Source organism: Arachis hypogaea, chromosome 17 (assembly GCF_003086295.3).
Source record: "Arachis hypogaea cultivar Tifrunner chromosome 17, arahy.Tifrunner.gnm2.J5K5, whole genome shotgun sequence".
In the NCBI taxonomy this organism is placed as follows: domain Eukaryota; kingdom Viridiplantae; phylum Streptophyta; class Magnoliopsida; order Fabales; family Fabaceae; genus Arachis; species Arachis hypogaea.
In genome coordinates this window covers 115777876-115797182 of record NC_092052.1, presented here as the reverse complement: position 1 = coordinate 115797182, position 19307 = coordinate 115777876, and the positions used below count along the sequence as shown (strand labels likewise).

Genomic DNA, 19307 nt, shown 5'->3' with positions numbered 1-19307 from the left:
ACCAAAACCTGTTCTCCAAAACAACCTCTAAGAGGAGTCACACAGTATATAATTATTTAGTGGAGATACTAAGTATCTACATAAAACCAAAATAAAGTCTCGAGAACCAAGGATCTTCGCCAATCCAGAAGTCTCCAGCATGCCTCAGCGAGAAGCCTCACGACCTGCATCTGAAAATCACAAAATTCGCATGGGTGAGAACTGGAGGTTCTCAGTATGGTAACAGTACCCACATATCTAACATGTAATGTCCTGGGAAAGCCGAAGGCAATCCTAGAACTTCCAACAGATAATCAAAGCTTATAAACAGACTAAATCATAAATGGCAACTAACTAAAGGTCTTCAGTCTAACTAACACTCCCCTTTCCAAATCCTGCAGACCTCCCAACCACCACCGTTAATTTGATATTGCAAACACAATTATATCAACAAGAAAGTGCACAAATAGGAAGCAGATACAGCATTTATACAATTAGCAAGTATTATGCAGTCAATTAGGCATTCCAAACAATTCAAATATAATGCATATGATGTATGCCTGTCCTAATGGCTGATGAGTCTCACCTGTCGGTTATAAAGCCAACCCGACAAATCCTGGTAGTTAACCATTGGACTGTCCCTCTGTCATGCATCTCCAGCTCAAGTTATACTCAATCATAATCATCAATACATATTCACAACACCCACACTGGTGTTTATTATTACTAACATAATTCATTAATTAAATTACACTACCACTAATTATTATTATTATTATTCCTTATTCGACATCGGTTTCATGCAACTATAATAATAATATACCGTAATTACTACTAACTATGAATAATTAATTATTATATTCATCAAATTTTAAAATTTTCATTTCCACTACAATACAATAGAAAAAACATATTAATTAAATATATAACTACCACACAACAACAAATTGTTAATCGTTAATTAAATATCTAAACACTATTTATAACAATAATTAGCTCAATCAAAAAATTTCTAAATTTATTTTATTAAATCTTTAATTAATATCTAAACACTATTTCTAACAATAAATAATTAAATATCTAAACACTATTTCTAACAATAAAAAATAATATTATACATACAATAATATTTCTTCTTAAATCTATATACATCATTACTATTTTTAATAAATCAAAATATTTAATAATAAAAACTTACATAATTCCAAGATAATTAACAAATGAAACTCCAGTTGATTAACTTCTTTTATTTTTGGTCCTCTAGGCATTGTTTTTGAATTGTTGATGGTGTTTTTGGTGGTCCAAACAATGGAAGAAATGAAGGGAGAAGTGGTGTTGGGGTGGGTTTCGGATAGTGAGAAGGGTGAGAGTGAAAGTGATGGTGGAAAAGAGTGTAACGAAGCTTAAGGAGTGTGATGCACTGGGGAGAGCTGCATGCGCGCCACGTCTTCGGTACGCAAATCGGTCCAATTTGTGCACCCGCCGATTTCAGTAATCGGACCATCCGATTACTTCCCCTCTCATCGGACCGTCCGATTTGTTTGACACCTCCATCACAGCGGCGTGAAGCACCATAGACCCCATAACCATGCGATACACCACCTGCTACCCCATATCAAAATTAAAAAAGTGCCTTTCAGTTTGTAGGTTCAGGACTGCACAAAATGTATACAACCTTTTTTATGAAAAAGGCTTGCATATAAGTTACTCTTAACAAAGATATCAACTAAATAGAATACATACAATAATCTTCCGAAATCCAACTCAGTAATTGTTTTCTAGTACATGCCTAGAGCTAGAAGGGAAAAGCCTCAAAAGAAACGTCATCAATGACCAAATGCACAAAATCGCCAGTGCTTGGAAGGTTACCATCATTGCAAATAAAGCTCCAGTTCGTTCCAGCACTTCTGGTGTCAAAGCAAGTCCCTTCAAAGAGAACATCAACCTCTCCGCAAAATTAGCTGCCCTTGTAAGCTGATACAGTCTGAATAACTGTCAAACCAATTGATCAATGTTAGCTAAAAATCAATGTGAAAATTGCAAGAGAGCGCACGCACACATATATAAATAAATAAATAAACCTCGAAGATAATTGGGACTAGGGGCCAGCATGATGTCCGACGCTTGTCCAAAAATCTCTCAAATGCAATTTGAGCAACACAGCCGACTAAAAAGGGGGTTATAGCCACAACAGTTGCCATGGGAATCACTGGTGAAGTCATCCACAGAAGAGCGAGAGGAACAACAATCTTCAAACCCATTGTGAAGGCGGCAGAGTGACGGTATCCTCTGAGGCCGGTGATCAGATCCCATCTTTTTGAGCTATACTCCAAATATGGCCTCTGGACGCGATCAGTCACAAGCAGAAATATTGCAAGTCCAATGTAGAATGTGGCCTCAACAAAGAATGAACTCATAACATCTGCAGTTTGTTGGCAGCAGAAATGTGTATAAAGAGATACTTCTCACCAACATCTAACAATTTTCCTACATACAAATCCAGAAAATATAATCCAAAAGAATGTGCAATAACATGTCCACAATCCCATGGGATCAACACTTCACGTATCTTGTGATTTCCTCTTAAGAATTTCTTAGCTATTCAAGTAACTAACTAAACTATCTAAGTTCTTTGACTTTTTCTTCCCCTGATGTTACCTTGACATTGAAGGTTAGGTTATTTATTCATAGTATTTGAAGTTCAAACAGAACTAGAGATTGCATCGGCATTAAGAAATATGATTACTTGAAAGAAATTATGGTTTTTATCTTGGGTTTTCAGCCTGCAACTATATGTCTATATCAGGCCAATAACTATAAACTTCCTGTTGACAGAATCAACACATGAATAATAATATGCAAAGAAAGTAAGAAAAATGCAAAGGTCAAGAAATATACCTACTAGGATCACATCGTTAAAGAAAGTTTCAACTACATTTCCAATAAAGAACTGTGGCAAAATCAAAGAGGATATGAGCACAACAGGAGCTAAAAGCCAGAAGTATGAGCTTTCCTCTTTTTCAAAGGGTGCAGATTCCAACTTCCCTTCTTCAACAGACTGGAATGTAATACCGTAGAACGAAACAGAGCCTGGTTTACCTCGAAATGGTTCTATCCCATTATAACTAGTAACCGCTACACTAGAATTTCGGTTTGGGCGAACCTCCAACCCACCATTTACATTTGAATCAGAAGCGTGCATTAGAAGAGGCCTTTGGAATCTATCCAATTCCAAATATGGAGGCCCTTTACTCACCCATTTCAAACCTGAAATCAAAGAGTTTCTATGCTGAATGATTTTGATGTAAATGCTAAACAACAAATTCAATAGAAAAAAATAATCTTAGAAACTGAAACAGTAGAATGCAGTGAAATTAGTGGGAGAAAGAAGAAGAAGAAGAACGTACATTTGGATGTGTCTGCAAACCGAAATCCGAATGGGGCGCGGGTTCGAAGCGCTTGTGACTGCCAAGAAACGGTGACAAGTGAAAAAAAAATGAGAAAAAAGGAAGAGAAGAGTTGCTATGGAAAGATGAGAAATTGATAGGGAGGCGTGGATTAAGTTTTACAATATGAACGTACTGAGGTTAAACGACGATGATGATTAGAGAATTGGAGAGGCTGAGAGGTAAGACCACAACAAAGGGTTCGAAGTTCCATCCCTTCTTCCACCTTAACCCCTTACCTTACTATCCTCACTCAGTCGTTAGTCCGATACTTTCAAGTTTCAGTTCTAGTGTTTACTAGTACCATTGTAAAACTTTTCTCACCCAACAAATTTTATTAAATTTAAATTAAAAATTATTTATAGTTACTTCAAATAGGGATTTTACTTGTCGATTTTTCGTGCAAAATTTTTAATTTAAATTTGTATGCTTTCAATCATGTTGGTACTAAGAGTTATAGTTCAAATTATATATTTTTTTTATATTTTCTTAGAAATTGCAAATTCAAATTTCATTATTTTTGAAAAAAAAATCATGTTTGTGTTAGAAAATTTTATTATCCTAAAAGATTTCAAAAATAGTAAAAACTTAGGTATAGTAATTTTTAAATAGAGTTAATGATTTAAAATTATTAATTGATAATATAATTAGGTATATTAAATTATTTAATTATTAATTTTATATATTGATTAATTTATCTATTATTTAAAAATAATTAATTTATTTAAAATTTTTTATTACATATTTAATTATTTTATAATAAAATTTATTAAAAATTTATTTAAGTATTAAGAAATATTGACGAAAACCATTTTCAAAAATTTTTAAGATAATAAAAAATTTAATTTTTATAAGACTTTTCTTTTGGGGTGTAGATAATGGACAGAGACGAAAAACAAATTTGCTTTCTTGACATTACTGTGCCCGTGAATTACTTACGGCAAGTGAATGGTGACAGGGGTGAGGGAGTGAGAGGTTTAAGGTGGCAAAGCTCGTTGTTTTCTAAAACCCTAAATTGAAGGGATGGAACTTGGTGCCCTTTGCTGTAGTCTTCCCTCTCAACCTCTCCAATTCTCTAATCGCCGTATTATCTCAGTGAGTAGTAATCCACAAGCGCCTGGAACTCGCACCACATTCAGATTTCAGACACCAAGTTTGAGCTTTGCATGCGCGTCCAAATGTACACCTTTTTTTTTCTCTCTTTTTATTGCATTGCTTATGCGCTGCGTTGAAATAAAATACTAACATAAATAAATAAATGAGCTGAGTTTTTTCTTCTTCTTTTTTTTTTTTTGTAGCGTTTTGGGTCTCCCAAGTCCCAATCATTCATCAAATTTAACATTTTGATTTCAGGTTTGAAGTGGGTAGATACATGGCCTTCAATTTCTCTTATGCATGCATCTGATTCTAATGTATTTGTTACTTCTGATGATGAGGTGGAGCTAGTAAGTGGTAAATCAGGCTCCTGTTCTTTTCATGGGATGACATTCCCGTCGGTAGAAGGAGGAAAATCGAAAAATGCCTCCTTTGAAAAAAAGGACAACTCTTTTTTCTGGCTTTTAGCTCCTGCTGCATTCATATCCTGTTTGATTCTGCCGCGATTTTTTCTCAGGGATGTGGTTGAGGCTTTCATTAAGGATCCGAGACTAGTAGGTAAAAGAACTTTGTGCCTTCTGTTAAATGTGTTTGAGTTAAGACCTATTACCTTTCTGTCTCGTGCTTGAAATTGGGTTGTTTGAAAGTAGAATTGTCACAGTTACTTGATCTTGTTGATAGAAAACTATTGACTGCCATCTCATTATTTCTATTATACTTGTACTCTGGGTTTTGTTTTTTGAAAACTTGTATAGGATGGGAGAGAAGTTTTATTTTATACACATTTGTTAATATGTTGCAGATATTGTGAGTTCATTATTTTCCGAGATCTTGTTCTACATTGGATTTGCTACATTTCTGCTCGTGGCTGATAATGTCCAGAATCCTTATTTGGAGTTTAGCTCAAAAAGATGGGGTCTCATCACTGGCCTCAAAGGATACCTATACTCTGCCATCTTCACAACGGGTCTGAAGATTATTGTTCCTGTCCTTCTGTTGTACATGACCTGGTCAGTGGTTTCCCTGGAAGCTATTGTGACTATAGGTCCATTTTTAGTTGGTTGTGTTGCTCAAATTGCGTTCGAGACATATTTGAACCAACGCGAGTCATCTTGCTGGCCTATAGTCCCAATTATATTTGAGGTTTGTCTGTTTAATGAGATTCCTTTTCTGCCTGATGAGCGGAGAGTATACTTGAAAAATTAAAACCTATTCAATAATCCTTATTGGTGTAATTGCTTTTGAAGATTACATGATAATCAAATTATGTTTGCATATTTTAGCTGAAAAGTAGTTAACATAATCAATTGTGTTTGGAATATATGAAAACTGTTTTCTGAAATGGTATAGTTACAAAAGTAGATATGAAATAATTTTTTATATTATGTAATATGTGATACTTTGGGTCGAAATGGTAAAACCTACAATTTCAAACTAATCAACTTTTGCTTGTTATTGTTAAGTTTCAAAATATTGTTTTTGAATTATAATAGTTTTCATATTATAATATGTTTTTCAATTTTTACCCAAACATGATTATTTTCAAGGAGAGGTCTTATTGCAAGTTTCCCAAACAAGTTCTTTTTCCCGGTAACTGGTTTTATTAACGCTACTTTTTGAATTGATTTGGCAGGTATATAGAATGTATCAGGTTTCAAAAGCGGCTAATTTTGCTGAGATATTGTTGTTTGCTATGAGGGAGCTTCCTTCCACACCAGCAGTGAAGGAACGAAGTGGAGCTCTGTTTGCAATCATGGTGACCTTTCAGTTACTAGGGATGGTGTGCCTTTGGTCATTGATGACATTTCTTGTGAGGCTTTTCCCTTCTAGGCCTGTAGCAGACAATTATTGAGTAGGCTTGTAGAAGAGTATATTGCATGAATTTGCGGGATATCATTATTAATTTATCAATATCAATGAAATCCTTTCCATTAAAAAGTATCCTTGTGCTCTCCTTTCATCTTTAAATTTCTTGTTAAGGTATGTCCTTTTATTCATGCGTAAAAGGTGAATGCATTTTTTTTTTCTCAGAATATGTAAATGCAATCCTTCTTTTCAGAGAATTTCAATTCATCTTTTCTCAAAACCATCGGAGAAAATGTGTCATAACATTAATAACTTGGTTTTCTTTGCAAACAATTAGCATTCTGGATCAGAAGCTAAAGTAGCGACTCCATTAAAGGAAAGAAGGTATATATATCTAAGGACTGATGTGCACATCAAACAATGAATTTTTTGTTTATGTAACAAGAGAGACTTGATTCCTTTCATATATCATATAGCATATAGCATGGGTACAGCAATAGTTCTGTAATGGTATTCAAGTTTTGAGAACTCTTCAATCAACGACTTATATAAGAATAAGACCGCATCATCTATAGAATGCAAATCATTTGTTCCATCTTCAATGCTTCCAACCCGACGATCACATATGGCACATGAGATGATCCATTTGACGGGAAACATTAAGTGCAAACTCTTGGTAAGGAGTCCAATGAGTCGCTCGTATCTTCAACAGCCACTTTCTCATTTCCTGGAAAAAAAGTTGACAATGTTTTTTTTACTAATCAATCCATCAACTAAACCTTGTTTTGTATCACGTAAACCATACGGTTTACTCAGAAATGTATAAGAAATCAAACTACATTGCAAGGAAAAAAATGATTAGACATAAAATAAAAATGGGAAAAATGTATATACACACACGAACCTTTACATGTTGGCTAAAAGGTCTCTCATCTCTGTTATAGAAGGGATTGATTCGGTAGGGTATATCTTACCGACAAGAAAGGCAAAACTTTCATACTTAGCAAGGAAATCTTTCTGCAATAGTTTTGGGGAGACAATAAAAAATTGTTGAGTGTTACATAGTTTTAGGAGAAATGTTCCAAAATCGAAACAAACAAATTTCATTTTCTTAAATGTGAATCAACTTGAGCACAAAAAAAAAAAAAAAAAATAAAAATAATTAAAATAAAGAAGCAAAAAGTGTACTATCTCATTTATACTTTTTTCTTCTTTTATTTTTTCTCTTTTTTGGCTTTTTTCTTTTTTTGAAATAAGAGGAATTTTTATTGGTCTATTTTTAGACAATAAGAGCAAAAAGTGTACCTTGCATTTTTCCCACAAGGAAGGCAGCAGTTCCTCCGAAGTTAAATTTTTTTGCAATTTCTTGTACATTGCAGCTACGGACTTGTCCACCTATATAGGATAGCAAAGATATGATCCACAATTTTGCCAGTTTGAAAGTTTTTTAGAGCAAAGATAGGCCATGTTGTAAGAGGAATAATGTTTTTATTATTTTTGTATACAATTTTTTTGTACATTTTTTTTTAAGTATAATAAACAATTTTTTTAATTTTTATTTCACTTCTTATCAATCACTTTTATTATAAAAAAAGGAAGATATATAAAACATATATGCACAATAGTGATACATATAATATTCCTTATGTGGCAAAGGTACTTTTTAATGGCTTACAGGCTTAGGTATTCGACCTTTTATACAAATATTACAATAAAATAATATCTAAATATAAATTAATATTCATAAAATGTCTAATCTTATAATTAAATTACTCATTTTATGTTTAGTTGAAACAAATTAGTATACAATTCTTTCAAATTATATCTTAATATAGATACTTTTACTCGAATATTATTCAAGTTATATTTGTATATTAATTAATTTATTTTTTCTTTGTAATTTACAATTTTATATAATAGATCTCTTGGAAAAAATTTGCACCCCATATCTGTATTCATATTTGGCACTAGCAATGCAACTTAGAAGATAGGCACCAATTTACCCCAGATAAACTGGCTTTTAGCGTCTTCCGTAGATCTGATTTTGACATCCCAACTTGGAAAGCAATCTGAAATTGATGCAGAACATCAAAGAATTGTCAAATTAGAAAATGAGTTGTCCACGATAGAAATGTAGAGTTTAGTATCAAATTCAAACTACAACTCTCTTTTTTGGAGGGGGTATTTAAATGACAACTTTGGAGATACGGATGTACAACTATGTTCCCTTTAAGCCCATATATATTATGGTGTGCACTAAATCTGATAGCACTCATAAGGGGATAAGAAAATAAAAATAGGATAGATATCAGGTCAATTTGAAGATGATTACAACCATCACATAACAATATTATATTTTTAGGAATTGGATCGCAGAGAAGTGGAAGAGGAGATGACAAATGTATAGCTCAGTGTAGCGGCCTAAATTTTACAAGCTCGCTCATATAAACAGAAAACTACAGACTGATTTGAGCAGTAAGAAGGGAAGGTGATCCATGATGCCGAGAAATTAATGTTTGAACTACCGCAATTAATGTAAGAGATGCTATATAACAAACCTCTTCGAGTTGAACATTATTGCTTATGTGGTCCTCAATCTTTCGAGCAAACTGGAAGAGGCGTTCAAATTGCTTCACAGTGCAAAAAATGGAATGATGAATTGTGTTCTAAAATCCATAATTCATGATCAGCAAAACGATAGAAATAGATAATAAAATCCTTACATAGTAGATAATCATACTAATGTGGCGTGAGCAAGCTTGCTCGTAGGCTTCACTAGCCTGATGGTAAAACTTGGCCAAAGTGGGCACAACATTGGCAAGGTCATACAAACTGGGCAAAAGTGAACAAATAGTGAAAAATGAAAATTGGCTTCTGTTTCCCTGACAAATTCAATATAACGAGAAGAAGGAAAAATTGTATGACAGCCTTGAGCCTCTTCCTGAAAAGAGGGAATGAATCAATGATAAAAGAACTTGCCTGTTTTGAAAGGCGGCATAATTCTCAAAAAGAAATATATCTGCATATTTTGGCTCTGCTTGTGCAACTTTTTCTAAAGTTACAAACATTATGGTGACCTGTCAAGCAACAATCCCACCAGCAAAAGTTATAGCAAATATGTTTTGGATAAAAGAAGAATCTTATCGAGATGAAGAGAAGAAATACACAAGAAATGATACACTCCATAGAAGAATAAAATCAAACGAAAGAGTTTGGAAATAAAATAAATGAAGTTTTAAAAAGATGATTAAATACTTCAAGCGCAGACAAAGAGGGTAATCGGTAAACAATATTCACTATAGTATCTATCAACATGATTACTGAAGAGGACTAGAACTATTGATTCTTCATTTGCAATGAACGCATCAGTATCTAAATCGATAATGAATAAATAAAAAGTACTAGTTTCCAAGGGAAGGAATAGACGAAAATTAAAATTTAGCAAACTAGATCCAAGATGAACAATTTTTTACTTAGAAACTATATCAACTTCTTGTCAAACACAGATCATATGGAAGCATGGTATATCATATGTTAAAAAAAAAAAAAGAAACAGGGTCTATTCCTTGCATGATTTATTGAATTTAACCCCCTTTTTGTAAGGAAAAGGACAAAACTTCTTATACTTTTCTCTATAAAGGAGAAAAAAAAAAACTATACACACGCACACACACAATTAATGTGAAGGAAGACAACGTTTCATATTTAGTTAATCAGCATTCTGATGCTTGTTAAAGGAGAAAAAAGGTGGTGCCAACCATCGTTAAATTTGTAATCGCTGGACTATATACCTCTGCTTGATCTATGCACCTTACTGTTAAATCCAAAATAGTCTAAGCTCTGCCACTTATTTTACTATCAACTTTGGGAAGCAAATGCCTAAGAGAAACCAACTAGATTTCTAGGTTTCTAAGGGAAGTATTATTAGAGTCATCTCAAGAAAGGACAGTGCTCACTTACAAATTTCATGTATGCTTGGTCAACGAGGTCTCTCGACTGTCCTGTGATGTACTGCTCCATCCGTGTTGCAAGGGTTGCAAATCTATGTGCAAAATTAAAAAAGTATTAGTACCTAAGTTGATGTTAGACTTTACAAATTAAATAGAGACTGGAGGTAAATGTGTAGCGGCCTTTAAGGGCTACCTAAACAAAGAGAACATAGGAAGGATGATTTCGTCTTCCAGTTTTGTTCTTAAGAAGAAAAAAACAGAAGTCTAATTTGTTTCACATGATTTCCAACTAAACTAATAGACAATATGGGGTTGTATATGTGCACACGTCTACAGGCATTCCTTACTTGACATAATATTACAGACACATTGCTGGAAAACAGTACCTAATTTTCCGCACCCGTATCTTTGCCATTTTTTCTCTCTCAACCCATTTTCTCTCCACCTCTATGAACACACATAATTGGGTGCTCATAGCTAGTAAATAAGGATGATAACTTAGCCTAATTCCAACTAGCTGGGGTGCATTGATCTGCTAAAATAATGTCGCGAATATTGTTTTTAATCTTGAGGACAGACCTAATTGATTACAGTAAGGCCATATCTAAATTCAGTAAATTGCATACATATTAGTTTAAGTATGAAAGGAAATCAGATGGTAAAAGAACAATTTGGTCATTAAATACTTATTGATTGTTTAATTGATTTCTGATCCTGCAAATTGATTTTGATTCTAAAAAGTAGAATGCAACTACAATAGCTCCAAAAGCACTGACTCTTCATGAAAATCTGAATTTTGAGTTTCATAATTTTAAGTCCGAATTTGGGTGGAACCATTACATTTCCCAAATCCACATAAACTAATGCCTGATGGGCCAATTTGTTGACACCAATACACCATCAACAATGATTCTCTGTAGGCAATGATTCATTAGTTCACCTGGGAATGTAGGGCAAGACACCTGTCTGGCGAGTATTGCGCTCAAACTTTTCAATATGATGGCAAGCTTCATCAACATACTGAAAAACAGAGACCCAAGTTAAATGCTTTAGATTAGCAACTCAATTTTTCAATCGTCTAAACCTCTAAATTCATTAGGCAAAATTGTATTGCTTATAAATCTGCATACACGGCTGAATTGCATAGATATACGAGACTCCAGGTCGCCAAGCAAAATGCGTACAACTCCCGCTGCATCAGCTTTTGGACCAAAGAGATAGCGTTCTGTTATTCCGTGCATTGATATGCAGCGTAGAGGATCGATCTTGAATGCCCAATCTATAACATTATAGAAGTCTTCCTGAAATCATATAAATTAAAAGGAAACTTATTAAACAGCATGAAATTGTATGATAAACATTCAAAAGTGTCCAATTGACCAATTATAGTGAACAACGTTGATAACTACTAGACTTATAAATGAAATATTCAGTGCTGCTCTGGAGAATTCAATTGGCTTTATCACCATATCTTCTTGGATTTTGATCCTAACAGCTATGCTAGACAACAATACAATATATTAAAACACACACATACAGCCACACACACACACACCCAAAATAGGGGAAAAAAAAGGGAAGAAAAATAAAAGAAAGAAAGAAAGAAAGAAAGAAAGGAGAAAGAATATATATATATATATAAGAAGCTTCTTACTATCATGGCTACTATTTAACACGAGAGGATTTACACCCTTTCATCTCAAAATTATCAGAAGCTAAAAATTACATTAAAAAAGATATAGTGCACATTCTGTTCATACTTGCATTCCATCAAGCAAATCTTGAAGTGAATTATTTAGAGCTGCAAGCTCCTCAGGATTTGGAGGATTTGCAGGATTTTTCCCTGTCAGTAAATAAATGGTTAAATCATGGAACAACTGATTACAACAGATGAAAGTCAAACCGTATTTACATAGCATATTTGCTGAAAACAAAGTATATACCAGATTTACCGTCTTTCTCGTCAATGTCCATGATTCCCAAATCATCATCATTATCATCATCTCCATCAACTCCTCCTGGAGGAGCATGTATAGGAACTTCAAAGCACATGAATTGTGCAAAAAATGAACACTGAAAATAAGTTGTGAACAGTTAAACATTCAAAATATTAAACCAGTTTTGAGAATTAGTGAATATCAAGAACTTTCACCTCATCAACCAGAAGTGGAATAAAAACTGTGAGCATTCTTGTGTATGCATCAGAAACTACAGAAGTGTCAGCAGAATTTACGTTCTGACCAGCACCTGCAGGGCTATCAAGCCAAACAGCTACATTTCTAGGCGCTTTGGTATTAGCACGAATTTCATTAGCAAACTCACAGGCCTGGAAAAATATTCATGAGACTTTACTCTGTATGTACTTTATACAAACAAAATAAACAAATAAGTATTTGACCTCGAACACAACTAAAAACTACAAGGCACAAAACACGAATACTGAAGATGCTGATCGGCTCACGTTGATACCAAGGAAGCAAAACTCAAGCTGAAAGCTAATTATAAAACTTAATTTCAATAACATTGCATTCATGAGCACCCCAGTTATACCTAAGCCAGGTCATCCAAATTGCAAAACTAATAATCAGCCATAAGGTGTAAGACTGCCACAGCTTCAGTGGCCTCTCACCTCTTTACCTGAATCAACCTCAAATTTGTTATAACTGCAAGGAGAGATTAAATTGGGATTTTTTTTTTTCCGTCACTGGGTTATTTCACACCTTTCATAATAGTGATGGATTACCCCTTCTTTTTTCCTTTTCTTTTCTTCTTTTTTTCAAATTAGCTGTGTTTAGATCTTGATTATAATACAATAGTCACACCAATGAATATAATTCTACGCCTGCAGCAACTTCTCGGTTAATAGAAATTAAAGTACACATGACAGCAAGAAATTTACAATCAGATGAATAAGAAATAACAAAGAATCAGATCAATGTGGCATGTGATAGATTGTAATCTCAGACCTCCCTGCGAAGAAGTAAGTTCATAGAAGAGCAATAATTTTTCCTCAATTGAAGCAAGCTGTTCTTATCAAGCATCTGCAAGTTTACAGCAAGATAATTTAAGGATAAAAACAAAAAATAATAACCCAACAGGAATATGTGCGCAAAATAAAATTCTTAGAAGGAATTGATTTTCATCCATAATTGAACCTTTAAATGTTGCAAAAGACGTGCATATGTCCTGCACTTGTACCGTAGTTCAGAATGATCTGGTCTTTTCAACTGTCCACGCTGTTTTGAGAAAGCAAACAAAATGAAAACCGAAGATTCCAAGACCTTGAATTTTTTTCAATTCTATAAAGAATTCATGCAAACCATACCTGAGAAAAGTTATTTTTATCCTTTAACAAGAATTCCACAAAATTAGCGAAATAATTTCTTAAGAATGTTGTAACTTTGAAAACAAAAGTAGACTTTAATAGTTGAAGCTCCCCTCGCTTCTCGTGAACCTGTAAGAATAGCAGAAACCACCATCAAAACAGATGACTTTAGGTGCTGTGCTTATTTGCCATGCTAGTCTAAGCCAACACTGCACAATATGACATCTTAAACAGCTTCTTGCACCCATCAAAATTTTACCAAGAATAAAAATCAGTTGTCTTTCACCCTAAATCAAATTCCTTTTACTTTACAAAAACCTAGTCGGATAAGGCTTTGCTGCTGTTGTTGTACTTTATAAAAAAATGCAAACAGTACCATGAATTTCTCAAGATATCAACAGCTTGCTTTTCTATGTTTTGAGCAATTGGAAAGTAAGGAAGAGAACATACAGCTGTCATATTTCCATAAACAGGATCTACTTTAGTTGCAACGATACCACGCATAGCATCACTCAACCACTCCAATGCTCCTGTACTTTGAAGCATTTGTTGTTCTTCAAATTTATCTCCTGTCAAAAATGCTTCATGCTACACCCAAAGAAACATCATTAAAATAAATATCAAGCAAAGTAAGCTTTCATCAAACCCAAATCACAATAGTTAGCAAGTGGAAGGCTTACTTCAGGAGGGATTTTCAATATCTGGAGAAGCCCATCAAGCTCCTCCATGAGACGTCTGTTATTTACTGATTGCAATTCCAACTTGTTATTACGGGTTTCGATCTGAATATCATAAAAGCATTGGATAAAATGCAAGAACTCGGTATTATTTTTAAAAGAAATTCGCTAAAGCATAAAGAGGATAATTATGAAGGGATAGGAAGATAATAAATTCAGCTTATAAATATAAAAAGAAAAACAGAAAACAGAAAGAGAGAAAAGGAAACAACAATGGAGTAAAAGGTACACATCTTCTCAACAAATATGTAACAAAAGCCCTGAATTGACCATGACCTTTGAAACAGAATGCCTAAATCTTATGCAAAAGAAGCTGTTCGGAGCTTGCCAAAGAAATCAACTTCAAGACAGGAGGATTATGCTCCAATCAAATTGTAGAGAGTTTTTTTATTATTATTATTATTGTTTATTTTAAACTAACACAAACTACTCCATTTGGAAAGGACATACCTCAGACTGAGATTCACTAAAAATATCAAACTACATTACTACAGGTAGTATATTCCTGGTGAAAGTGGAAGTTCGAGTGTAAACAATTAAACATGATAAGAGCTATGCATGACACAAATACCAGGGAATATAAGTTTACTTAGCTTGATTCTCCTACTTACTTTTTTCATTTTCACATCACTCTAGGTACTGATTCTGGGAGAAGAATTTTATAACACAAAATAGAAACTATTTAAAAGAACAGTAATGCTGATATTAAAAGGGTTGCCATGCAATGTTACATAATATTTCCCTCAAGTTTTAGAGATGTAGCTATCTGAGTATAACTTATCCTCTTTACATTACATCTCTGATATAATTCCTTTTATGAAAATAAACGCAGAGGTTGGATCAATAATAAAACTACAAAACTGTTGCATGTGTCAGACGGCGTTTTAGACAAGAAACTATGAATGGACGATGAAGAATTAGAGTAAAAAATGACAAGTTAACTAGAGAGTAATTTCTTACTAAGCAAACTGTTCTCCCAACATGAAGTGCTTACCGATTCAATATCCTCCCTCATGTGTCGAAGTTTCACATTGAACATGCCTAACCATTCATCCATGTCTTCCACACAATTCGTTGCTGCCTCAATCCCTTTCAATACCTGAAAGGCACAAATTAGTATGTGCTACATTAAAACATGTTCAAATATACTCCTATCTATAACTAATTTTGAGAAAAATGAATACCCGTAAGACGAAACAGCTGAGATTTTTAAGTGAAAATAGCAACATGAAAGTACAGCTTAAAATACCAGCACTAAGTTTGAAGGTTTAGAAAGGGGACAAAGCAATCGATGAGCAAAATAATTCAACACAAGATGGTGTTTAAACAATTATGATAGCTTAGGCAGAACAAAGGATTTGTTCAGTCTGTAATCTATTAATCAAGTGGTCTTTTTACAGTAACATGCGGTAAATGGTATGGTAATACCAGCAAAAGAAAGGTGATCAACTCAAATAAAAATTATACCTCATCTATTAAAGGTTCAGTTTCTAAAATGGCATGGACATTTGCTGCTTCAAGAGCCTGCAGCTCCCTCTTCAACCTTTCAGTTAATACCTCTGCTTCACCAATTCCCATGACATAACTGCACAGTCATGAACTAAAATAATTTATTGAAAAATAACAGTTATGGCATGGACATAACTGCAAATTGGTATTGAAAAAAGAGTTTTGACTTGACAAAAGCTATTTTAACAATAGAAATATAACAGAACCCCTGTATGTACATAATTTCATTTGAACTTTTCCATTTCTGCCACATTGCAATAAAAGCTTGAATGATGAAGCCTTAGCTCTAATTATGTTCTTAGTCATCTCAAACACTTAACCTCAAAATACAATTTAAGTCAAAGAGATAGCACCTACGTCCCCAAAAGAGCCTCCATGTCCTCTTCCTCTGCCTGGGAGACAAGTTCCTTTTCGACATTGACATTCAGTTCTGTTTCTGTCGTAAAAATAGCAGCAGATTCAACAGGACCATCTACTTCTGTGTGGGTTTGAGTGGAAACTGTGGATGTATTTTCCTATTTCACATTGGTGAAAATAAATAAATAAATAAAATATAAGAAACCAACAGTATACAAAAACTATCAGTAATTTATTCTTGAGTAATAATAATTCATTGCAGTTTAACCATTCTCAACTTGAAATCAAGGACTGCATATGGCCAGTAATGAGTTAAGTCCCAATTCACCCAAACTCCAGAGTAATAAAAGACTAAGTTATTTTCATTAAACATCCATCTAAAAAGGAATGCATCAACAAACAATAGCTGCAGCATGATTGTAAAGCAACTTCTAGTTTAAGAGATTAGAAAATCATTATGCACCTTAGCCCAAAGAGCCATCTCCACAACGTCAATGCCAACAACCTTAGGAATGCGACCTCCAATATCTTTGCAGATATTTAAGATCAAAAGCAGGAGGCGATTCCTAAGAGAAAATTAATAGACATGATGAGCAAAACTCCACTCCTAAGATAAAAACCACATGCTTGGAGTATACATTTCCCTCAATTATACAACCTGTCATCAATATTGCGCATTGTCCACTCCGGAGGAGCCGTTCTCTTGGTTCTCAGGTTATCAAATCCCTAGAAGGCATGAAGTCAATCAGCTCAGAAATATATGATACAGAAAGACATCAAGAAACAAGCTTCAAAACTAAAAATAGTTACATAGATGATACAGCAACAAAGAACATTATCTTTAGAACATATGGATATCTAGGACAGCAGGAAATTATGAACACTACCAGTGTAAATGTACATCCACTGGGATCCTCTCTTACAACTTCCACTTTTGAAAGGTGCTTCAGCTTGTATATCTTAGCAGGCTACACACAGAAAAAAATCTCAGGCACAGCAGGAAAAATATGATGGAAGCTATGAACAAGAGAAATTCAAGGACGAGAACGACTATGCTACCACATATTCTGAATGATCAACCTAGCCAGCTTCAGTTATTTGTTTCTCATACTAACAATAAAAAGGTCTAAGATTGCTTCACTTTTAATGATACACCTGATGGGGAGTAGCTAGATTTAATAAATTATACCTCATGAGTACTTTATGCATTGATGAAGAAAAACAAAAACATGCTTTCCAACTAATATGAATGAGATATCGGGAATAATTCACAACCAAGGGAACTTGGCTAATGATACTACTAAAAGTACGGAGGCCATTTTGTGCCTCAATGACGGTTGAATATTATTTGAATGGACCCAAGCTTCAACAAATTGAGGTGTTAATTCTCCTTCCCCTCACAAATTTTATTCCTCAGATTTCAACCTGAAGTAGCGGTTGGTCAGGGAAATGCTTAATGCTTGAGGATGCATATTAGGTTGCATCCCTAACCTTTCAGCCAGATGATTACCTCGAGAACTCCTCCATTGGAATACTTCAAAACTCGAAGAAACGCTTTCGTCCTGTGACCTTTTTGTTTTGCTGCACAAAATAGCATGTTGTCACCAACAATGCTTCAAAGCTAGAATCAACCAAATCATTACAGTAGTCTCACACAGTGAAGTGATCACATACAATTACCGAACCTGGAATTAAGAAACAAAAAATAAAATAAAAGCACTTCTACTATTTTCCTGCTCATTGTTGGTTCGGAGAATCTAAAGGGGAAAAGAACTTGCAATCACTAATAAAATAATGCTGCGGCGCAGGGAAATGAAAGTGAATGAATATTATACTTCTCTGTTAGTGTCTTCTTAATCAATATTCATACATCAACGACGCAACAAAGTACATACATATATTTGTTCAAGAATATATAAATACCAGCTACCTCGATAACGTACTAACTTTGGGATTGAGATTTAAGGAGAAACGTTGCAATGTTAGTGAGTTATCAATCGTCCAAATTTGGCTCTATACGTGAATGTTATTGGTAACGGCAATATAGATCAAAATTCATAAGGTTCAATAGTGATTCAAGATTTTGTTCATATACGAGTAGCCGCATGCTAAATGGAGAGAGAGAGAGAGAGAGAGAGAGAGAGAGAGAGAGAGAGAGAGAGAGAGAGAGAGAGTACTCGAGAGAGCGAGGACCCTAGGCTTAGCCATTTGGCGGCCAAGCTTGGAAGATTTACCCCATGCAGAGCCCCCGCTTGTCTTTGCAACTCTGATCGAAAGCACCACCTTCTGCTTCCCCTCAATCGCAGCCTCGCATGCTCGCCGGAGCTCAGCATCGTCGGCGCTCGATTTCGCCATTTTTTCTCAAGAGAAGGGGCTTGCGGCGGCTTTGGTTCGGCGACGGAGATGGGTGAATGCTACGGTGGATAAGGCTTGCGCGAGGAGGAGAAAAAGAAGAGAAGAAGGGGGGAAAAGGTGGAACCGTGGCGGCAAGAAGGGTGGCCGGCGGAGAGAACAGACTGACGGGAGGAAAAAGGGAGAGCGCGCGGCAGGGGCTGATTAGCGGCGGCGGTGCTCGGTCAAGGGAGAAGAAGAAAAGATGAGAAGAAGGGGAGGAAGAAAAAGAAGGGAGGAGGGCCGCATTGTTGATCTCTGGTTGCAAGGTGATGGTGATGCGAGGTTATGGTGATGGCGAGGGGTTGGGTATGGCTGCGCTGGGAAGAGGTGAGAAAGAGAGGAAGGGGGACGTTGGCCCTTAAAGCATGCATGTGTTGTGTGCACACCATACTTGTTAGAACCCAACTAGTAATTAAACCGGTACTGAATTACTGATTTAATCCATGGATCACAAATTAAACTGGGTAACTCAATTTTATATAAATAAAAAATATAAAATAATTTAAAATAGGGCAATTTACGTTATTAAATTGTTTCACCTTCAATATTTACGTAAATGCATTGTTTCCAATTTTAATACGCAAATACATTGTTTCACTATTTTATATAAACCGCTACTGGCAGTAGCAGTTTACAGGTGTGCATAAACCGCTACAACCAGCCGCGGTTTATGTGTGTGAGTGTGTGAGTGTAAACTGCTATAGGCTAT

At 34.8% G+C, this 19307-nt stretch overlaps 3 protein-coding genes across 7 annotated transcripts; 1 reads left to right on the top strand and 2 right to left on the bottom strand.

Annotated features, from left to right (window-relative positions):
- Positions 1-1051: 1051 nt before the first annotated feature.
- On the bottom strand, positions 1052-3703 carry LOC112766419 (uncharacterized). 4 transcript variants are annotated; one of them, XM_072223358.1, is made up of 6 exons: positions 3562-3703; positions 3387-3444; positions 2878-3246; positions 2061-2401; positions 1723-1971; positions 1052-1584 (listed from the first exon to the last, which is right to left on the bottom strand). In XM_072223358.1, exons 1-5 carry the CDS (start codon positions 3637-3639, stop codon positions 1744-1746), a joined length of 1074 nt encoding a protein of 357 aa, XP_072079459.1. In that variant the 5' UTR covers positions 3640-3703; the 3' UTR covers positions 1052-1584; positions 1723-1743. The 4 variants fall into 4 exon arrangements, with proteins under 4 accessions (XP_072079459.1, XP_072079458.1, XP_025668098.1 ...); XM_072223357.1 differs by having other exon boundaries at positions 1052-1581; XM_025812313.3 differs by having other exon boundaries at positions 1052-1581; positions 1849-1971.
- On the top strand, positions 3703-6458 carry LOC112764486 (uncharacterized). Of its 2 annotated transcripts, none has more exons than XM_025810124.2 (4): positions 3703-4605; positions 4724-5078; positions 5323-5663; positions 6154-6458. In XM_025810124.2, exons 2-4 carry the CDS (start codon positions 4817-4819, stop codon positions 6370-6372), a joined length of 822 nt encoding a protein of 273 aa, XP_025665909.1. In that variant the 5' UTR covers positions 3703-4605; positions 4724-4816; the 3' UTR covers positions 6373-6458. The 2 variants fall into 2 exon arrangements, with proteins under 2 accessions (XP_025665909.1, XP_025665908.1); XM_025810123.2 differs by having other exon boundaries at positions 4292-4605; positions 4779-5078.
- A 151-nt stretch (positions 6459-6609) lies between these two features.
- On the bottom strand, positions 6610-19008 carry LOC112764485 (exocyst complex component SEC3A). The gene is made up of 26 exons (XM_025810122.3): positions 18382-19008; positions 17715-17785; positions 17092-17172; positions 16863-16930; positions 16668-16770; positions 16205-16362; positions 15806-15923; positions 15333-15437; positions 14282-14383; positions 14052-14189; positions 13602-13730; positions 13432-13512; positions 13243-13317; positions 12429-12602; positions 12220-12349; positions 12037-12119; positions 11407-11577; positions 11217-11296; positions 10287-10368; positions 9306-9403; positions 9050-9158; positions 8885-8956; positions 8330-8395; positions 7632-7721; positions 7231-7343; positions 6610-7053 (listed from the first exon to the last, which is right to left on the bottom strand). Exons 1-25 carry the CDS (start codon positions 18557-18559, stop codon positions 7233-7235), a joined length of 2673 nt encoding a protein of 890 aa, XP_025665907.1. The 5' UTR covers positions 18560-19008; the 3' UTR covers positions 6610-7053; positions 7231-7232.
- Positions 19009-19307: the final 299 nt, after the last annotated feature.

What these genes read in the sequence shown, in the direction of transcription:
- LOC112766419 (XM_025812313.3), bottom strand. Translation starts at nt 3,639, where the DNA reads ATGGAACTTCGAACCCTTTGTTGTGGTCTTACCTCTCAGCCTCTCCAA. An exon ending in TAGTCCCAATTATCTTCGAG is followed by an intron (nt 1,972 to 2,060) that starts GTTTATTTATTT and finishes TTGGTTTGACAG; the next exon opens with TTATTCAGACTGTATCAGCT. An exon ending in GAGCTTTATTTGCAATGATG is followed by an intron (nt 1,582 to 1,848) that starts GTAACCTTCCAA and finishes ATGGGGTAGCAG; the next exon opens with GTGGTGTATCGCATGGTTAT.
- LOC112764486 (XM_025810123.2), top strand. Translation starts at nt 4,449, where the DNA reads ATGGAACTTGGTGCCCTTTGCTGTAGTCTTCCCTCTCAACCTCTCCAA. An exon ending in CTTTGCATGCGCGTCCAAAT is followed by an intron (nt 4,606 to 4,778) that starts GTACACCTTTTT and finishes TTTTGATTTCAG; the next exon opens with GTTTGAAGTGGGTAGATACA. An exon ending in TAGTCCCAATTATATTTGAG is followed by an intron (nt 5,664 to 6,153) that starts GTTTGTCTGTTT and finishes TTGATTTGGCAG; the next exon opens with GTATATAGAATGTATCAGGT.
- LOC112764485 (XM_025810122.3), bottom strand. Translation starts at nt 18,559, where the DNA reads ATGGCGAAATCGAGCGCCGACGATGCTGAGCTCCGGCGAGCATGCGAG. An exon ending in TATTGAAAATCCCTCCTGAA is followed by an intron (nt 14,190 to 14,281) that starts GTAAGCCTTCCA and finishes CTTTGGGTGTAG; the next exon opens with CATGAAGCATTTTTGACAGG. An exon ending in ATAAAAATAACTTTTCTCAG is followed by an intron (nt 13,513 to 13,601) that starts GTATGGTTTGCA and finishes TTCTCAAAACAG; the next exon opens with CGTGGACAGTTGAAAAGACC.